Below are 21,170 nucleotides of genomic sequence, written 5' to 3' on the forward strand. Positions count from 1 at the left end.
GCATCTTCTTGTTCTACTGACAGCCATGTGATTAGATGATAACTCACCCCACACCTAGGAAGTTAAAAACTCTTATTTGGAGAAGGTTGCACTTTGCAGTTATGAAGCCCTCAGCATACAACCTGCACTCGTTAGTTGTGCACAGCATCTGTAATGAAAAATTTTGTAACACTCCGAAGACCTAAATACATATTGTATAATGTATCTTAGCTAGGAAGATGTAAATATCAAGGTAACGTAAGTTTCTCATATCTATTTTAGCTGAAGACAAGGTACAAAGTGTGCAAAAATTCCTTTTCTGACTTCTAGAAATGGAAGTTTGCTATAGAGGGTTAACACAACTGAGGAGGAAGCAATATAAAAAAAAAAGAATTCCACATTAAATATTATAAGCACTTTCTGGGGCTCATCACACAATGAAATATATTTTGAAGAGGAAGAAAGTAAAGAAAAAGAAAGGTCTTGATCCTACATCCCATAAAGGAAGGAAAAAATAAAAGGGGGGGGGGGGGGGGAGGCCGGGCGGGGGGGGGGGAAGAGTTGCATTAAACCCTAAAATTAAAAGTAGAGTTACCACTGAAGAATATGAAACTTTGAAAATTTCATGATAAAATCGTCCAAACTAACCCTACACAGGATTACATGACATGGGTTAAATAAATCTTACCTGTGTTATTTTTGATACAGTTGTTAAAAACAGATGTAAAGACTACTGCAAACCAATCTTACACTGACTGTTCTGCAGTGTAAATGAGCACAGTTCCAATTATGTCCCTACTGAGGGAAGCAACAGGCAGCATATAAATGCAAACAGCCTTCATTAGACACATTGTCATGAGTATATTAATCATGTCAAGAAGCATTGCTCAAGTTTCCTTCAGTGCAATTTAACATACCTTATTTTATTAGGATGCACTTAATTTCACTATACTTTCTCCTCATTATCATTTATGATGACCAATTAAAATGTTTGTGTCTGTCTCTAAGCAAATTACTCCTGTAATTCAGGTAGCTGAAATCACTGTTCATCCCACACTTCTGTCATCCCCTTCTCTCGGTGTAATATATTCCTTTTGGAGACCCAGCCACTCTTACCATTGCAAACAGAAAAAATCCCTTATTTAGACTGAATAATTAAGATATAATCCTGAGTCTTTTTATGGCACAGACATTAAGTGGGCTGGTTCTCACCCCTCACTCCAAGTACCCATTAATACAGCCTTTTGTTCCCTTGGAGTCACCAGCACAATTCATAGCCAGAAAAAGAACAAAATGATGCAAGGGAGGCCTCACATATTTTTCTCATATTGGGTTGAAAGTTGTGTGCAGCTTCACTTCATTTGGTCCATACATGGAACAAATGCAGACACACAGCAACTTTACTCTTTAGTTTCCTCCAAAGCCTCTGTACTGGGCACAAGCTTTTCAAACGATAACGATGTGCCATTCCATGCGCGTTTCCAACATCCATAAATAAGCCCAAACCATTTTTACTATTCTAAACATCAGGTGTGAGGGCATGATTTTTTCTGAACCCTTGACAACACAACTGTGAGCCATTTATTTGATTACAGCTGTTATTTCTGGCTTCATGTATATTGAAATAAGATTAAAATAACTGGAAGTTAAGTGGAAATTCTGATTATACACAGTGCTTTTGCTTTGGAACTCAGGGCAACCAGGAATGGCTGAGCAACATCTGGGATCACCAAGCTATGTTTATGAACTCATTTATCTGTGGATTACCTTGGGCTCCTGGAACTAATGATACAATGCTTGTTCCTCAGCAGCTGCTGGAGCTCAGCTGCAGAGCAATGGTATTTACCTTATTTTCTCAAGAAACATACGTGTTCTCATTTACATAACATTACTTTGACATTACAGTAATGACTTCCAGAAAAAAGGCTGATAATTGCAAGGATGAAGAAAGAAGTCTGAAGACAGTGCGGCCTTTTAGAACAATTATAATTTCATTAAAATAGGAACATAACTTAAAGATAGATTTTATTCTCTTTGATGATTTACTCATGCAAACTGCACATAAAGGAAAACAGTACAGTTTGTGAAACATGTCAAATGTAAAGACCCAAAATGCTAAGTACAGAAGTAGTGTGACAACGTCTCAAAACGGAATCCATGGTAGTACGGCTAATACCTTTTCTCTATTTGCTGAACACAGATTTTAATGGTTCTTTTTCCAGCCCCACTGTTAAATTCATTAACTGTTTACACATCTCCTATACACTTATGTAGACTTATTTTACAAGCGCAACAGTTTTGTTATAAAAAAACTCCACTTATATGACTTAAAAGCCTTTGTGTTTAGGAGGGCAAATTATACTATGATCAATGAGGCCGCATCTAGTCCACCAAAACTACAATGAAAAGTGACTGTAGAGCTTTCTTGCAGAATTCACATTTTGTGCCTTTGCAATTCGTTTCTTTCTCGCAAGAGGTCCATTGTATTTAACCATCCTGGAAACGTTCAATAACTGTTACAGCTTTTTGTCTTGAAATTGGGAAAGTAAGACTTTTAAACACATGAGGTTATCAACACAACTTTCTTAGTTTTAAAATACAAAATATTTAAATTCCCTAATATTTTCATGCTTAAAGCCCTGCAATGATACATATATGACTTAGATACTTCTTTGTCCAGTTTTCATTACAGTATGGTTGTATATATATTGCAGAAATTATATTTTTCCGTGAATCAATTACATTTTTAGATTTAAAACTGAACCAAATAGAAATCTGATGGCACTGACACTTAAAAAACGCATGGTATAGTGTGGAGAAGGAAGAGCAAATGAACTACACAACCCATTATAAATGCATTAAATCTTTGTTATATACATAATGGAATCCTGCTTTACTGCCAGTTGCTACTATGCATCTGTTTTTGCTATTATACAAAGTTTTCCGACCTGAAAGCACACATCTACTTTTTTTAAAACAACTTAATCTATTGTAAAATATTGTACTGTATTTTGAACATGAGTACAGAATCAAAATAGATAATGGCACATTTAAAAAACTCAGTATCCTACAGATGATTGGATAATGAGAAAAAGTGTACCTACAATCATCTCATCAGAAACAAACTACATCATGGAATGTTAGTTATCCAAGTTCGCACAGTAAATAACATTTTAAAACTGCAATCACCTATCAGCCAGCATCACATTGAAGGCATCTTTAAACATTCAAGCAAAAGACTGCTGGCATTAACTACTGAACCATTCTCACACACACACCACACACACCACATTATAATTACATTGTTTCCAAGATACGGTAGATACTGATTTTTTTTCCACAAGAAAGGTATCAAAATTTTTGCTACTAAAAGATGACAGTGCTTACACAAGAATTAAGTACAAGTTAGCTTGCAAATACAAGACAATGACAAAAAAAAGTCGAGTTGTCTGAAGAAGGATTTTAGGCTTTTCTGGCATCCAAAACCATGAGTAAACTCCTTAGTCTGCGACTCAAAAATCCACAAAATATCAACCTACTTTGGAATAACAAGTATTCCATATTTGATAACCCTGTATTTTACAATTTGCTTACTGGTTTCAGCCTAGCAACAAGGGGTGGTTATAGATATCTATTCTGACTGGAGAATTAAAGCTCTCCTCCCACCAGAATCAAGTGTTGGAGTGGAAAAAAAAACCCCACGTGACATCAATTAAAAAAAAAATCAAATCTATTTAGTAATGATCCTCATCTAGGATTGGTATGTGCATAAGTACTGTATCTCATATACTGTACTGGCCCTATTAAACAAATTAAAGACCCCAACAGTTAAAAGCCAACCAAAATGCTATACATAAAAAACCCAAATGTTTTTCTTCCAATGTTCTTCCTCTCATAATGTGCAAAACAACAAAAAGGCAAAAAGACTAAAAGCAAATTTACTGTTACTGTCTTTCTCTTGCCTAGTGCTTTATGACCTTGCTAACTTTACAAAGTCAATAGGGACTATGCAGAACTTTGGTATAAAAATGTCACATAATATTCCTATCACAGTCTTGGGGATGACCTTCAGTAATTCACCCCAATGTTTGTTAAAATAATACCAAATTAAAAATGAAATAAACCACATTGTACTGTACACACACTTTACACATTAAGCACAAAAAATAACTAGTAAAACTAATACTTAAAAAAAAAAGTCTTTTGCAAAGAGACTAGAACTGGTGTTCTGTCTTATATTCCACCTGCCAATCGTTAAAGCCAAATTTAAGTCGGATTTTTAAAAATTAATAATTTTAAGCTACAATTTCTCCTAGATGGAGACTGGTCTGTTGTTGGTTTCCCTTTAAAGTCACAGATGCGTATCTAAGGAACTGATGCAACGCAAGTTTTTAATCAACTTCCCGACGGCTGGGCCTGGGAGGGAGGCGCCAGGACGATCTGGGACAGCACGGGCTCCGTGCTCTGGTCCGCCATCTGCGTGAGCACCGAGGTGGCCACCGCCTCCGCCTTGGACGTGGAGCTCACGCCGTTGGAAGTGCTGACGGAGCTGTGCTGGATCGCTTCCGTGTGCGGGCTGCTGGGCACCGAGATGTCCTCCGAGCTGTCATCTTTATCTGCAGCTGAACAACAACAACAACAACTCATTTATTCTGTCCCGGAACGCACACCACCTCCTTCCAGTAACGGCAGTCACCCCTAAATAACTAACGCTCGTGCTGTAATGCAGCACAAATTGCAACACAAGCTTATTTCCACTTTCTTAAAGAAAACACCACTTTGTAAGCAGAAAAACCAGACTGCAGTATGGGCTATTCAGGAAATCAGAGTATTTTCACATCTTCAAAGCCATGATTAAAATTTCCTGCCTAGTAAATCAGCCAGTGGGTACTATGCCTAATTCTAAAGATGCATGTTCACATCAGTAAGCATTATTCACAGACTACAAAATGCTATTTATGGTGTCTGCTTAGTAATCAAACAAGAATAATTCTACATAATTCAGTTATAAATATTTGCAATCATGAGTAAGACATCTGCAAAAGTATTACTTACACCACTATATTTACTGGACAATGCTTACACAAGTTTTCAGCCCCGGTTCTTTTAACAGAAAGAAGTTCCATAACTTTACAAACACCGCTCAATAGGCTTGTAAACTGTTAAAACTGGTTTAAGAAATATTTCTGGAGTATTTCAGGTGTTCTCCACATAACCAAAATGAACTAGCCACAGAATTACACCATTTTTCCCATGACAGAGGGTAAGCAGGTTAAAAAAAATATCACTGTGCGAAACTAGAATTTCCAAAATTATCATGATTTAAAATGTCCCTCTTGCACAGACATTCTAGTCATGCTAAAATCATCAATTTTTCCAGAGCTGCAGAAGTTAGCCAAGGTATTATGCAAACACTGCCAAACTAAAAGATGAGCTCAAAACTAAAAAACCAAGATGCGAAAATTATCCTACTGTTTTTCACTCAAAAATAGAAATACTAATGCTGAATTTCATTATAACTTTTTTGTATCATTTTGTGCTACTTAATGTTTGCAAGTACTTTTCACACCAGTTTTATAAACAGACCAAAACCAGTACCCAGGTGGAATACTGGAAGTCCCTTTTAAACTACTACTGACTACTGAGATACAAACATGGCCTGAAGCAGGCATGAACTATTGCTTGGGACAAAGCAATGGAACAAAGCTTGATCTTCTCTAGTCTTGTCTTTGCAATCCCTTTCAGATTTACTTGAGATTGGCCTGCAAGTTCAGAAGTGTCTCAGAGAAGCGATGGGAAAGGATGGCACTAACATGGGGAGACAAGCAATGCTGTGGTATCATGTCCTCATTTCCACAAAAAAAACAGGATAACAGCAGCAACTAAAAGGAAGATTAAGTGTCAAAAACCAATAATGGAATGAAGTTTATGTTTTACTGAGGTTTGTATGACATGCTAGCTATGGGTAAGAAAATTTACTAACTTAGAAAGTCAAGACTCCACTATAAAAATCTTTAAGCAGCCCTATGCGTATTAAGAACAAACTCCTCTTCAAAGCTTGAGAGCAACTGTTCTACTATGGACTGCTTCTAGAAAAGCATGGTAAGGTCAAAAAGGATGGCTAAGCAAGGAAACTGCTACATTTTTTTCTAAGAAATACTGCCTACAGTAGCAAGGTGGCAATCTCTCCTACAACTCCACTAAAAGAGCATGGATGTAATAGCTTAGAAGTTAGAATGCTCTTATTCACAAAGCCAACTGTTTTACAGATCCTGCACTTTTCTAAAATCAGACCATTCAAACATTAAAGGAGAGAAATACTGGTGGCACTGAACTAGATCTGCTGACAAGTACTGCATATCCAAATGTTTCATAATAATTATATACAGCAAGAAAATTAAGGTATTTCCAAAAGGCATTTGTGACCCTTAGGAGAGTTTGCCCATTCAAGAACAGGAAGAATATGAACAAGTGTCAATTCAGTTAGAAGTATTCAACAGGATATAATCCTTACCATACCTCTATCAAGACCTACAAGATCTCACATAAAAATAAGCAAGAAGGAACACATACAAACTTTGTTAAAAATAGAAACCCTAGTGCCACTTCCTGAAAAATACTCCATTACTAATTATGAGAGTAGCATATTTTTTCCTCAGACAGAATGAAATAGCAGCAAGTGGGATGACATGTATCAAATACAGTCTCCCTGCTGTAACACCTGCTCCTCCTCTTCAGAACTGCTGTTATTCTCCTATGAATCTCAATCTTCCTATCAGCTTCTTTTGCTGATTCCCAATGTCTATGTTGTCCAAAACCTCCTCATTCTCAGTAAAAATGGTTAGTTTTACATGCTATGAGCCAGAGACAAAGAAGAAGTTGAAGTACATCACTATCTTTCAGCCAGAGCAGGAAGGTCTTCCACTATTCTGTCTTCCTTAACATGTATTTCTGAACTCAAAAGAAATAATATGTCTGTATGAGTATCACAGTGGTAGAGAACATGAGAAAGGCCTGGTTTTCTGACTTTGATGGGCCCTGGAAGATCCTACAAGCAATGTAAGAAACAGTTATGAGTACAGAGATGACCACCAATGCACAAGAGCAGTGTTCATATCATAGAGCAGGTAAACAAACATGCTGTGCTGAAGACACAAATGTATACAATTCAGGTATTTTCAGATGCCAGGGGGCAGAGAGGGGGACCCTACAGCAGACAGGTGATTATATAAGACATAGAGCTAACACTAATTTATGGTAATAAACTGGACTGGAAGCATAAATCCTTGCAATAACTACAAACCAATACTTAGAAATGAGGTGACACCGTAAAGAATTGCTATTTGTATTTTTTTCAATGTCCTTTCTTATGTAGCCCTAAATTTAAAGGAACAATGGCCAAAAACTGAAAAAAACCCCTCAATTTGAAGAATTAAAACCAAACAAGAAAATCTACTCAACGAATATAGAAGGTATTTAAAAGTCATCCTATTACAGAGATGGCTTGTTTTGTTAAGCCTGAAGACTGGGAATGAATAACAAAGGCTTTTAGAAGAAGACAGAAAAGCCATACTTAAACACCGATAGATTCTTTTTTCTTTTCTTTCTTAATTGACCAAAGAATTGCCAGGCACAGGACTGTGATTTCAAGAGTGCAACTGATACATAACAGAATCATACTGTAGCTAACAATTTAAAAAAAAAAAAAGCTTTGCAAAGGCTTCCCCAGCTGTGCCTCAAATCAAGAAAAATGCACAGTCCGAATTAGAAATTAATTCACAGAAATAACGTTTGCTGTATATTCGAAGGCTGAAAATTTACAGAGCTACATCACATGAACTTTCCAGAAGGCTACATAGCTCCTAGACAGGCTGTGTCATGAGGAACGAGTCACTATGGATATTGAACACAATGTGGGCTAGACTGGGCTATAGGAAAGATTTAAAGAGCACCAAAACAGGCACAGACTTTTGAGGATATACTAAAAAGTACCCTTTTGAAGTAGCCAAACATTGCTGCTATTTGCTCCTTGCCAACTGTGTTACCACCACAGTAAGCACTGCTTACCAATAGCTTTCAGTAAGGTAAGCAAAGAGGGAGGGGTTTCAGTCTTCAGAAGAAAAAACCCACCTACACCAAAACAGGAATGAGTACAAAAACACTGACATGATCCTGAATTCCTTTCACTCCCCTAATAATCACTAACAAGGAAGAGGCCTCATGGTAATTCTCACCAGGCCACTCAGGGACTACAGAGGGACCTAAGCCTAGAAATGCTTTTTTCCAGGGAGTTGTCCTTTGTGAATATCTCCTGCAGGCACTGAAGAAGCATTCCAGAACAAGCTGCAGTCCAGAACAAGCTGCAGGAACACAGTGGTTTGAGAGGTTCAAATCATTCAAGGTCTGAAACTGCATAGTCACCTTCTATCTACCTTTTTGAAACTAGCTACAGAAAGAACACAAACCGCCCCTTTTAATGCCCTCTACACTGCAGCCTCTATCTGCCTTCTTTTATATTCCGTTTTGAACAAATGCTCTTGAATATTAAGATGTCCTTATGAAAAATATGAAAAAATACCTAAAAAACTCTTTCTCCCTTAAAAAAAAAACCAAAAAACCCTCTGAATACCACAACACATTTTCTTCTCACTAATTTTCACCTTTCACCAAGACAAAGGGCCTTCTGGTGGTTTCTACAATCCCAGAAAAATCCTAACAAAATACAGGGAATATTGTAGGAGACTTCTAGAAATTATCTAGCATAGAAGACAACATGAAAAATAAATGAACAGCATCTAGATATCTTTTGTACAGAGCACTTTCCCATTCCACAGCTGAAAATGCAGTCAGAACCAACAGCATCCTTGTCTGGAAAATAAAAAAGTTTAAGCTGGCTGACTCAAAGTAAAAATATCAATTTTTCTGGTTTCTCTGTCCTGATGACACCCTAATTTTGAAGCAGGCACGAGACTCTAAAATAAGGAAAATGTGATCCTGAGAAGAATTTTAGAAGAAAGGGCTACGTGCACTGTCGTGCTTTTCACTTGGCCTAGGAAAAAAAGGCGTCTGGGAAATACAAATGATCTTAAAAGATATGTAAAAGTAAAGACCAAGTGATATAAGGGCATAATACATGAAAAACCATCAATTTGTGGACTTGGATGTTAAAAACTGGTCTATGCAGTGCACAAGAGTCAGCACTGCAGGAGCTCTTTAAGCTGGGGTCTTCAATTTCTTCCAGAGACAACACTGTTAAACCACTCACTACATTTTCGAAGCAATTCAGCTTTGATTATTTGATGAATCTAATGTGCTTGTTTAAATACACTTTATAGGAACACCATTTTCATAAACATATTGACTGAAACCATTTTTTTCCTCTCATAAACTGTACTGTAGATATGTCACTTAGCCAACATACTTTCGTAATAGTATTCATGCAGAGATAATGTGACAAAATCCTTTCAGAGGGATGGCATTACAACTATCACTCATTTTAAGCTTTTACTTTCAACTGACTTTTCAAGAAACTGAGCTATGCTTCCAATTTCCTTGTGCAATACTATTTTCCTCTACAATGTAGGCTTTTGCCACTGACTAGTATTTTAGTTCTGATTAATTTTGTATTCTTTACTGAATCAGAAGCATAGTCCTTTACTATGGGGCTGAAAACAAGCACTACTAGACAGGCCATTCACTAGTCCTTCAACAAAGAAATCCTTGGCATGGAATCACTTTGACAGTTTATGACTTACGATGAAGTATTGTACATCCCAACAGTAACACAAATCCTCATAACATCAAAATTTAAGAAACTATGGTTTGTTTTTTATGTGGTTTTTTTTTTTTGGTTAAAAAACTTGCATGCATAATGTCATCCACCTAGTAGCTTCTGTATGAAATTATGTTGTTCTGTCAGATGGGAGCCATAATGGCCTCATCCCTGCAGCAATCATTGTTAATATAAATCCCAAACGTATTTCTATACTGTTCCAATTTACTCCAAGATGCTATTTTCTGTCTTGTCAAAATGACTGGAGATCAAAGGACCAAGATTTATAAGCTCAAAACTGACAAAATCAGTATTCTAAATATATATGGCAATACAGAGTTGCTAAATCTCCTGAATCTTTTAAATTAAAAAATATTGCCCATTCTGATGAAATTGCTTACAATGACTACAAGTAAAGATGGTGGCTATTAAGTTTTATCGCAAGCACCTGAGGATCTGTTTGCATGCAGTACAAAATGTTCCTTTATTCTCCTGAATTACTGACACTGGCAAATTAAAATGAAGTGGCTACATATGGCAGAAACAATCTTCACATTTACAAATATCTTGAAATATCACTAAATCATAAAAACGAAAGCTGTGGGTTATATATTATGAATGTTGCCTAATGCATTCCCAGCTCTGTTATTTGTAACAAATTTGTGTACAATGGACAAAATTGGCCATTTATTCTACAGCAGCAGCAGCTGGTTCTGGCACCGTGTATCACAGCCAAAAAGGAAGCTACAAGTCAGGAAAGCATAATTAACCTTTAAAATGCTGGAAGGATGAAAAAAAATAGAACTTAAAATAAAAACATGGATTAGAAAATATTGGTATTGACAGTGTCACTATTCCCCCTCAATGCTAGAACTGTCTCTAAAGATATCCTCTCTATAGAAAAGCAGTCATTTAATGTGGATATCAAAACAATCTAGAAGATACTGTACAGTAGGAGCCATGAACCTGCATCTGATTATTTTAATGGCTCGACTGATCCTGGATGTTATGGTAAATGAGGACAGCTGTTATAGCACCTCTACTGAAATCTCATTTCAATGAAGGAAAAATACCCACAAGGACCTTTCACTGTGTTAGGCTATGATAAAGTATAAAAAATGGTTTATGGTGTGCTCTTAATACTTTAATTATATTTTCCAAAGCAGGTGTAGTAACTGATAGTCCTTAAATGCTAATTATCATATGCATTCATTAAACCAACATAAACCTTTCCACGTTATGCAACAATTCAATTCTGACTTAAACATACATATTTAAATATCACAAAATATTTCCTGTCATCCAATAACTTCAAGATTATAAAAAGAAGATCTTTAATGTAATATATGTAATATTAGAACTGCACTTCTCAATTTTAATGCTCATTCAGTTCATTTTGGCAGTATTTCATTGATGCAGCCTCAGGCTATAGGTAATGGAACATTACTCACTATGATAGCCAGATTTCTTCTGCATGGCAGTTACAGGGCAATCTTTATGAGCCAGAAGAAGCTGTTTCAGCTGTGCCACTTCATTTCTCAGCAGGGTGACTTCATTCTAAAGGAGAAGAAAGTTATGTACTTTACCAGGCTCAAACTACACATGTTTTGAAGGTAAGCATTAGGTTTTACAGGATTTTCAGTTGTTCATTTAGGGGTAGCTGAAATACAAGCAGTTTCAATTTGGTATATATTGCAAATATGTATATATTTATTTTATCTTAGAAAATGCAAATATTAGCTAGCTTTGCCTTGCTTTGTTACATTTACTGGGAAATGCTTGCGTTTTTTTAAAAATACAACATACGTTTTTCACTTTGCAGATGCAGAGTCTACATATAGTCTCATTCACATGATCCAGCTACTGTGAGACTCTTCTGGAAGGTTTTGTGATGAATTCTAATCAGAGTAAACCTACATTTAGCTCCACACATTTTAACAAATGTCACAGCTAACATTAAAAAAAGGGAAAAATAGAAAAGAAAATCGAAAAAGCCAATCTAGAATAATTTTTTTTAGTGACTCTATTCATGCTTGGAATTAAAAAAGAAAATCTCACGTAGTGGAAAATAATTTAGCAAATATTGGTTGATCTCCAGAATGATTTTTATTTTGGCAGCCATACATAAACATGGTCTCTGAAGGAATCATTGATAATAATGACAGAATCCGGAGATGTCAGTTCGTGTCGCTAAAGCACAGTGCAATCTGAGACAGCACCTGCACAATCCAGTGCCTGGATTCATTTCCAGACTCTGCCTTTCCACTGCTGGGTGACCTTGAGCAAGGTCATTTCACTGCTTTGTGCTTCAACTTGCCCATTTGTGGAGAGCTGCAATACTTACCTTGCCTGGAAAGCAGCTTGGTGACCAGAGATGAGGAGTGCTACATAACTGCATTGCATGTGACAAACCAAATTAAGAATGGTATGGCATTTTGATAGACCCATTTTTACTTTGTAGAGAAGAAAAATATTTATGAATCAAATTATCTGTAATGCTTTGTGATCCCCATATCTGGACACAATATGTGTTTTTCATGGGTTATTTTATTTTGAATATAAATCTTTTCTATTAACACTTGAAGTTACTTCAAGTACAAGAACCTTTGCATATTATTGTAATATACCACACATGTGACATGATTATTTAGTAATGCTTATGTTTCTGCATTTAGAAGTAAAAGAAAAAAAAAAACAACAGAGGAAATCTAGACTGCATCTGAAATTATCTGCAAAATAAATGACAATCAAATCAACCTATTTACTTGCAAGCAAGAAATAAGGCAATGCAGCCAGAGATGAGATGAATTACAAGTTAAAGGATTACAAAAGAAAACAATATTTCTAGAACAGAACTTTTTAGGTTTAATTACACTAAGTAACCAAAATATCAGACTCTTCAAAGAAAAGCTCCTCTTTTGTGTTCTCGCTCTCTCCATTCAGAAGACAACAAATTTCAAGCCTTCATACCTGCAAAATCCTCTTAAGGTCTCCTTTTCTATTCAGTCCTTTTATGTTTAGAATAGCCTTTAGAAACTTTTTATTAAAACCAAAATCTGGAAGATGCCCAAAAATCTGACTTCACAGCCATTTGTAATGAAAGAAAAATGTGACTGCAAACAAAAAGGTTTGCAACGATAGAAACCCAACCAAAAGCCCCACAAATTCTCTACCAGGTGGCACTAGATGTCCTGAAACCTTAGGCTGTTAGGAAAGCACAGGACTACTGCCTCCAGCTCTGTCTGCCCTTAGTTCACCATGTTATTTACTGAGGAGCCACAAATCTTGATACCAAGCAGGCAGCTGCACAGAATTGACATAGTTTGGGTAGAAGAAAACCACACTGATGTAGCTTTGAGACACCTGATAACCTACAGAAGCAACAGTGTCCAAGACTATGAAATATAGTCCTGTTAGTTCAAAGGAACTCTGGCAATCAGGAAAATGTTTGCAGAAATTTTCTATTATGCCTCCCACTTTTTAAGGAAGAATTTTATATACAAACAGCATATGTAAATATGAAGTTGCTGTTCATCTGTGGAAGTAAAATTATATGTTTATTAAAAATTTTTATACTACAGTTTATAGATCAATGTCAACTGTATTAAAAATATTAAGACTGCTGCTAGCATAAATACAAAAAGTAAATACACTATGTTATATTAAAGCAAACTTGAAAAACATGGATCAGCATTCCTATATAAAAGAGATGGGGTAATTTCTAGAACAATGGTAGCTGTATATTCCATAACAACAACACTGTTGCCAACAGTAGCACATACAATGCACACACCACTCGTGACACTAGAACAGAGTTCTGTCTGCTAGACACGAGGATGGGGAATGCCACAGAAAGGCAATCTATGGTTGCCATTTACATATTACCAGTAAGAACCACTTCTAACTGATAAAGGGGGTTGATTAGAACCCATTCTCATACATGTTGCAGTTAATTATCTTGCTTGTCACAACAGCAAGTCCTTCCATCTCATTCAAAACATACGAATGTGTGGTGGTCATTTCATATGTAGTTAACATGTTGAAAACAGTCTACCAAGAAACACATGAAATAAACACTTTTAACAGGTGGCACGAACAAAGATTATTTCAGATTTTCACAATGGAAAGGTGCTCCTCATTAGTTAGACAGAACCAAGTGCAGGCATCAACAATTCTTTAAAGAAGTATGTAATATAGCCCACATGCTGTTGAGAAGAATTTCTATGTCCCTGCATTTCAAAGTGTGCTAGCATGAGAAAGCACATTTCTGGAGGAAAGCATACTGACTTGTACCTGCACTCCATCCTTCAAAAGATGCCTTCCCTTCTGCATTCTTATGAAGGGAGGACACATTCTTCTGTACCCGCCTATTCCTCCCTGTATCCAAAATGCAGATGTAATAGTGGGACCATGGGACCACATTAGCCCTTACTCAGCATGGTGGGGGACAAGACTTGTGATATGTTATTAACTCAAAGTATCATCAGAGGCAGGTAAATGTGGCTTCTGGGGATAGGGGACTGTCTGTGGCTGAGTTAAACAGCATTCTTCCTGTTTCCTTTTTGGGCAACTTCCTCTATGGGAAAGGATCTTTACTTATGGGCATACTTACATAATTCAGCCTTCCTAAACAGTTTCTGCAGCATCAGTACAAGCCATCACTCAATTGCTGCTCACTGAAAACCCACTGGGACCTCATGAGAAAGACAGGCCATTCTTCTAAAGCTTCACCCTCTAAGTTTATTAAAGCAACAGGGGCCAAATACAGAACATATAATGCACTTTGGCATCTGATCCTGCAATGTGGCTCAGCGGCCACTGTGAGCATTGTCAATACCTTCTTACACCCTGCAGGATTGTGCAAGACACAGAGGCCACACAAGTTGGGGAATAAAATTTAAGATCAATAAACAAGTCAATAATTAATAGAAAACACAGTTCTCAAGAATCAAAACAGTAAATAACCTTCAAAATATTGGAAGCATGAAAAAATTTACATAGCAGAGCCAATGATAAAGACAGCCTACCTCACCTATAGATGTCACTGGTGATGTAATAGATGGAAATTTTCTCCTAAACAAATATTGGAAAAATACTGCTTCAAAATGAAACTACCTTCAAACATTTAAAAGAAGAACTTGATAGAAGTTAATATACAGTTAATATAAAAAATAAATACATCAACCAAGTAAACTTCTTCAAAATTCTTATGTGCTGTTAGTGAGCTTCCAGTCTTACAACCCTTCACGCTGACACAGGAACCTCTGACACAGACATTATGAGAAAGCCAGTAACAGCACTGAGCACTGAACGGAGTCAAATTGGTACACGGAGCAGTGCAACGCAGGCCTTTCGCTGTGAACCTGCTCTGGGAAATGTGGCAGCTTGGTAACTTCAGCTGAGCAGGCCACTTACACATTGAACTGAGTATGAACTACTAACCCAAACACAGTCTATAAACCGGCATTAAGGCAAAACTCTGAACTTACTAAATTTTCTATTAAATATAAAGTAAGTAGTCATGGGTCATTACTGCCCACTCTGCTGATCAGCTGTGTTAGCCTGTCACGTTATTATTATGGAAATATAGGATTAATTAATGTTTTCACATAAAGCACAGTGTAATTATTTCTCTGATATCCAATTTTCTTTTCAAGTTTTTCTGTTCTTTACAGTTAACAGTTTTGCTTTTGGTAAACTGTAAGAAAATCTTTCTTGAATTCACTATTACTGAATTAACACTTTGAAACATTTTGTTTATGGTACTTATGTGATTTTTTTGTTATAAAACTTGGTATATATATATGTGAAAGGCAGTTCACATGATACCAAACATTACTTTCACTAAATAGCGAATTATGGCTGATTTTTTTCATTCTCCTTCACTCCTTTCTTTGATTATTTAAGCTACAGTGCTACATATAATTATGTAATTAATGGATTTGAGGACTGTGCATTAAATGAGTATGTCTAAAGACTGTGAACAGGTAAGAATACATATTTGCAAGAAATTTAACTAATGCTTGTGGAGGGTGTCATGATTCTTGGAACACAGGAAACCATTTCATGGTGTGTGCTTATGTAGGAATCTTTTACATTTCAGGGTCTGGGATGCTGAGTATTTTTAAAGACATGAACATGAAGATGACTGATACACTGTAACCTTGATTACATGATAAAAAATAACCTCAACATGCCCTACTTTCCTGTTGATCAAATTGTGATGCTTTCTATACCAAATAGCAGGAGAGGTGAGTTTTCACAGGAAGATGATGATCTGTGAATTTGACTCAGTGAACAGCTCTGATGAAGAAAAATAAGTGACATTTAAAACATATCAAAATAAGTCTCACTGCATTTTCTAAATTAATGCTTCATAGTTTTTCCTATCAGCAACTTTTAAAACAAAGCTTTTAGACTTTTTATTTCGAAAACAGTAATTTCTGCCAATTTTTTATGTGCTGCTGGAAAACATTAGGAAAGTATGCTTTAACATTTAATAGCAGTTTAAACAAAAGGATTGTGAATTGTTCTACGGGGGAAAAGTACATTCTCATGATGACTTTCTGAGATCAGATGAAGTCAAAAAGTGACCCGCAGCATATACTGGCCCTACCCTCTTACAGCACACTTCATCTCTATAGGATTTAGGTGCTGCTGGTAAAAATTTGCAAGGCCACTGCCGTACCCATTCTGTGGGCAGAAGAGGCCCTCAGTACCCACTGATGTCAACCTGGCACCTTTCATGAGCATTACATTCCCTTTAAAGGAAAAAAAGTGAAGTTAAAAAGAACCAAAGGAAATAAACTCTAAACTTAATAAATACAAACTAAGAGCAAGATGTGTTCAAGGTAAGACTATTACTTTGCTCATAAGTGTTTATTCCAAGACATCTTGTCATCTTAGTTTAGTATCAAAGCCTGAAAGTTACTTCAAATGGAGCAAAGGATAGAAGGGTATGATCCTTAAATTTATACATCTTGAAATATGAGTATGCTCTTCTCCTAATTTACTGCTATACGCAACTAGTTCTGAATTTTAAGCCTGAGCTGAGCCACGAGTTATAAAACCATTTATATTTCAGACTTTATGCAAAGTTTTAAGCTCCACTCATCAAGGATCACTGTGTAAGAACAAAAAAAACTTATTAATTTTTCCTTCAAATAAAAAGTATACCTGTAACTGGCCATTTAGTGAGCTCAGGTCCTCGGCTTTTTTCTCCAATGACTGCACCCAGACTTTCCGTTTCTGCCGGCACCTGGAAGCAGCAGCCCGGTTCCTCTCCAAGAACTTTCTCCTTTTCTCATCAGGGTCTTCATTGGCAGCTCTTCTTCGCCGACCGCCTGTATTTGGTGTTTGTGGCGTAGGCTGAGCTGGTGATGCCTGAAAACAGCCATGACTTAACCTACAGCTCTGGTATAAACAGCCAGCATGTCTTGAGAAAAGCATTCAGGGCATTTCTAAATACATTCAGGTGACACACTTTTTTTTGGAAAGCTGTGCCCATTTAACTCTGCAGTGATGTTTTTAGAACTTTTACCCACACTTACTCTCCTGATCATCTTATATTAACATATTGCATCCAAAATAGCTTTCAAGCTACGTTTAGTAGGAAATGAATTTTCTATTTTTCACTCTTCCCACACACCTAGTCACAACTGAAAAATGACACAATTGCTTATGCCCACTACACAGAAGCTGTATGACAAATGCTGGCAGTGCTGAGAATCCCTGGTCCCTGGATCTCCAGATAGCAATTTCCTACTCGTTGATGTGTTCCCCACTACTGAGTAACAACTTCCCTTAATCTACCCACATTACATGATAGTATCAAACTACTTCAATACTTTAAATTATACATTGTACTCATTTCACAGTTGTATACATATCCTAGACAAAGATTTAATGAAATATAATAACAATATAATGGGTCTTAAAATCCTTTAAAGAGATAAGATAGACAGAAGATAACTGTCCACATGACATTCACAGGTGCATCTCCACATTCAGTCTCATGCAGCAAGAAAGTTTTATTTTTAAATTAAAAACCCCAAACATGTACCAGCTGACATATCAATTTGGCATTAATTCTAAAGAGCTAAGAATAAAAAAACCCTGGGAACTCAAATCAGTATTTTAAGAATGAAACACTTGCTATTTTTGATTAATACTAATTGTAAAATAACTCTAAGACAACCAAACAGCAATTTTCATCTTGAAAATTTTGCTATGTGATATTTTGAAAATATTCTTTAGAAAACGTCAAGGCAGTATGGAGGAACAGCAGCTTTAAGAAGAGATCCTTTTACAATGGGTCACTTTCTTCCCCTGTTCTGTTCCAAACATACTTGTTTTGATACATTATTTGATTTCACTGGCCAGTGTAAAAATCGGAGGCTTTCATTGCAGATATAAGCCCTGTCAGTTCTGGACCGGGTGTGTAGCTTTTATAAAATTAATATTACACTATGAATTCTGAGAATAACTCTTTGAGATTTTTATAAGCGGTTTCAAAACACATTCCAGAAGGTTTTTAGAAATAGAACAGCTGTAATCCTCCAGGATTCACCAGGAAGTGCATCTTTCCTCCAGCAGCATGCCCACTTCCTGTCTGACTCAGAGGTTCTGCCTTTTACTCCCCTGTTCTGATCTATTGTCCCAAAAAGACAACAAATCACACCAAAAACCAGAGCCCCCCTTCCAGAGCCTGAGATGATGAAGTACCCTTAATGACACAGCTGAAACTCTTCCTGTGGCAGCCCAGAGAAGATCCTTCAAGCAAATTAACATGAGCATGATACCTGATTCAATAAAAAAATTTCTAAGTGCATTTACAATATAAAATATAATAAACATAAAACAGATGCAACAGAAAACACAAAATAAAAGCACTTGTTTTTCAAATATATATATTGACCAGCTGTAAAAATTTCAGCTACCACACAATCTCCTAACAATGAGTTTCAGAAATCAGGACTTAGTTCTAAATTTTAGCAGATGTTTTGAAATCATCATCTTGGATAACAGATAATACATTTTAGAAGCATTTAAGACCATGTAAGACCTGTAAACATTTTAATGCTACAGAGTCATTGACTAAAAGAGGAGTCTGTGAATCTCCTAACAATGAATTTCAGAAATCAGTTCTAAATTTCAGCAGATGTTTTGAAATCATCATCTTGGATAACAGATAATGCATTTTAGAAGCATTTAAGACCATGTAAGACCTGTAAACATTTTAATGCTACAGAGTCATTGACTAAAAGAGAAGTCTGTTAATCTCTATTTTACAAACCAAGAGTATAGAAAAAACATATGTATTTCCAAAATAAAAGGAGGTAGGAGGCACATGCCCACTCCCATCATACCGGTGTTTCAGTTGTTGAAGTTGCAGGCTGTTGGAGTGACTGTGGTCGTGGTTCCTCTGACTGAGTCCTAACCAACCCACTTGCATGTCCCTTGGCAGTATCTCCATTTGTTACCTGAGGGTGCTGCTGGGTCAATGCTGCTTTCAATCTCTGAAAGCAGAAAATGAAGAAGAAAAAGAAAAGAAATATTCTATCATGCTAGTTTGAATGATTAATCATTTATATAAGCAGTTACTTCCACTTGGGAAACAGGAATTCCAATTCATAAACAGGTGTTTCTTTTTACAGGCTTTCAAAAGTGACCTATGCATACACCTAAAAACAGGGGATAAATGTCTGCAATCATGACAATAGCAATGAGGTTTACATAAGATCCCAGAAAGGAAAGGATGGTAAACTGTATGGAGAAGTAAGCAGAAAGCCTCATCAGTAGTGAACTGTGCCCACAAACAGATGAGTGGAAAGCCATAAACAGTTGCAGAAACTGGTAGCACCAGAAGAGTAATGATGACACATGAAGGAAACTAGGGAACAACTGGAACATGAACGTCTTTCCACTTTAAAACTTCTGCTGTTCTCTATTTCTATTCCTTTTTAAATAGCTTGATATGCCTCCACTAATTCATGGTCTTTACAAATACTCACCTCTGTAATCCTTCCTATGATTAATTAGGTAAAAGCCAAGATCTTTGCTGAAACAAACATCTTAATGATGTACAAAATACTAAGAAGCTTCAGGTTACAGGTAAAGATTATTGATGTAGAAATATGCAAGATAACTACTACAGCATGCTACTTTGCAGTAAAAAACTGTTGAAAGGTTTCATGTTCTTCCTTTATTGCAAACAGCCACTACAAAGAACAGTAATGTGCAAGTTCAGCTGTATATAATACACCCAAGAGTTACTGACAACCTGATGGATGATTTTAGAGCATTTTACTGACTGCCTGTTGAAAAATACTTCATCAACTTTTGGTGAAACCTATTAAAATTGTAATATAATACATTCTATGTAAAACTATTTATTAATAGTGTCCAATTTCAGCAGATACAACTGCCTGTAATTCCAGATCCTTTCTTAAAATTCTATTAATACCGTACAATTTATTATTAATTTTTTTGGTTTTATTGAAGAATTTACCTTACTAGAGAAACAGTGTTAGAAAATGTTTTTCTACTGAGTACCAGATTTTCAAGAATCCAATGCAAGTTTAAGAGAAGATTAATGACTGAAACATGTAAGTTTGTGGGAATTCTGATATCTCATAACATCACATTTTGAAATATGAACAAAGTGTCACTCACATACTAACATTAATAGAATTAATTAAGAATACTAGAGAGAGGCAGCATTTGGCCAGCTCAGAATAAACAAATGAAACTGATTTCCTCAAGACGAGTCTGTTTTGCCCATGATGGTAATCGATGAGTTTGCACTGGGACGTGCAAAGTTGGACTTTACTTTACTTACTGTAATGCCAACATTTAAACATTATATCCTGTAAATTCACAAATAAACAAACTCCTTTTGAGCATTATATTGTTAAATAAAATGTACTATGAAAATATGAATAGGAAATACTTATATTTAATTTCATATTACAAAGTTTGAAAGTTGAAATTAAAGCAGTTAGGATTAAATTATCCACAAATGCAGACACATTGTGAAAATCTGAGAAGTATGTACAGATTTTCACAAGGAGACTTCCAGCTCGTGTGCTTAATAAGTTTCATATTTTAAAAGGTAATGCTGGAGTAAAATACTATACAGGTGTTATGCTTCTTGTGAGTAGGGACACAGTTACCTCAAATTCAATGAGAATCTAATTTTTAACAATCAAGAATACAGAAACGTATATTAGAATACATGTATATAAGCATTTTTTTGTGGGGAAACTTGATGACAACTGAGGTTTTTTTGATATTATTTGGTTATAGGTGAACTAACCAGATAGGTTAATAGCTTTTAAAATCTTGATTAGCAAGGTTTTATCATTCATGTATATCCTTGAAAACAAATCCTCACCACATCTGTCAAAATTTGGTAGGA

General features: G+C 36.1%; 1 protein-coding gene across 4 annotated transcripts in view; it reads right to left on the reverse strand.

Annotated features, from left to right (window-relative positions):
- Positions 1 to 1,948: 1,948 nt before the first annotated feature.
- Positions 1,949 to 21,170, reverse strand: part of ATF2 (activating transcription factor 2) — a 47,710-nt gene continuing 28,488 nt past the window's right edge. For all 4 annotated transcript variants that reach the window (XM_041403268.1, XM_041403265.1, XM_041403267.1 and 1 more), the window contains 4 exons: positions 19,120 to 19,269; positions 16,928 to 17,134; positions 11,203 to 11,308; positions 1,949 to 4,601 (listed from right to left, as the gene is read on the reverse strand). In XM_041403268.1, the coding sequence (XP_041259202.1) occupies positions 4,375 to 4,601; positions 11,203 to 11,308; positions 16,928 to 17,134; positions 19,120 to 19,269 (690 nt within the window). In that variant the 3' untranslated portion in view covers positions 1,949 to 4,374. The remainder of the gene's footprint in view (positions 4,602 to 11,202; positions 11,309 to 16,927; positions 17,135 to 19,119; positions 19,270 to 21,170) is intronic.

Source organism: Onychostruthus taczanowskii, unplaced genomic scaffold, assembly GCF_017590055.1.
Source record: "Onychostruthus taczanowskii isolate IOZ18803 unplaced genomic scaffold, ASM1759005v1 scaffold20, whole genome shotgun sequence".
In the NCBI taxonomy this organism is placed as follows: domain Eukaryota; kingdom Metazoa; phylum Chordata; class Aves; order Passeriformes; family Passeridae; genus Onychostruthus; species Onychostruthus taczanowskii.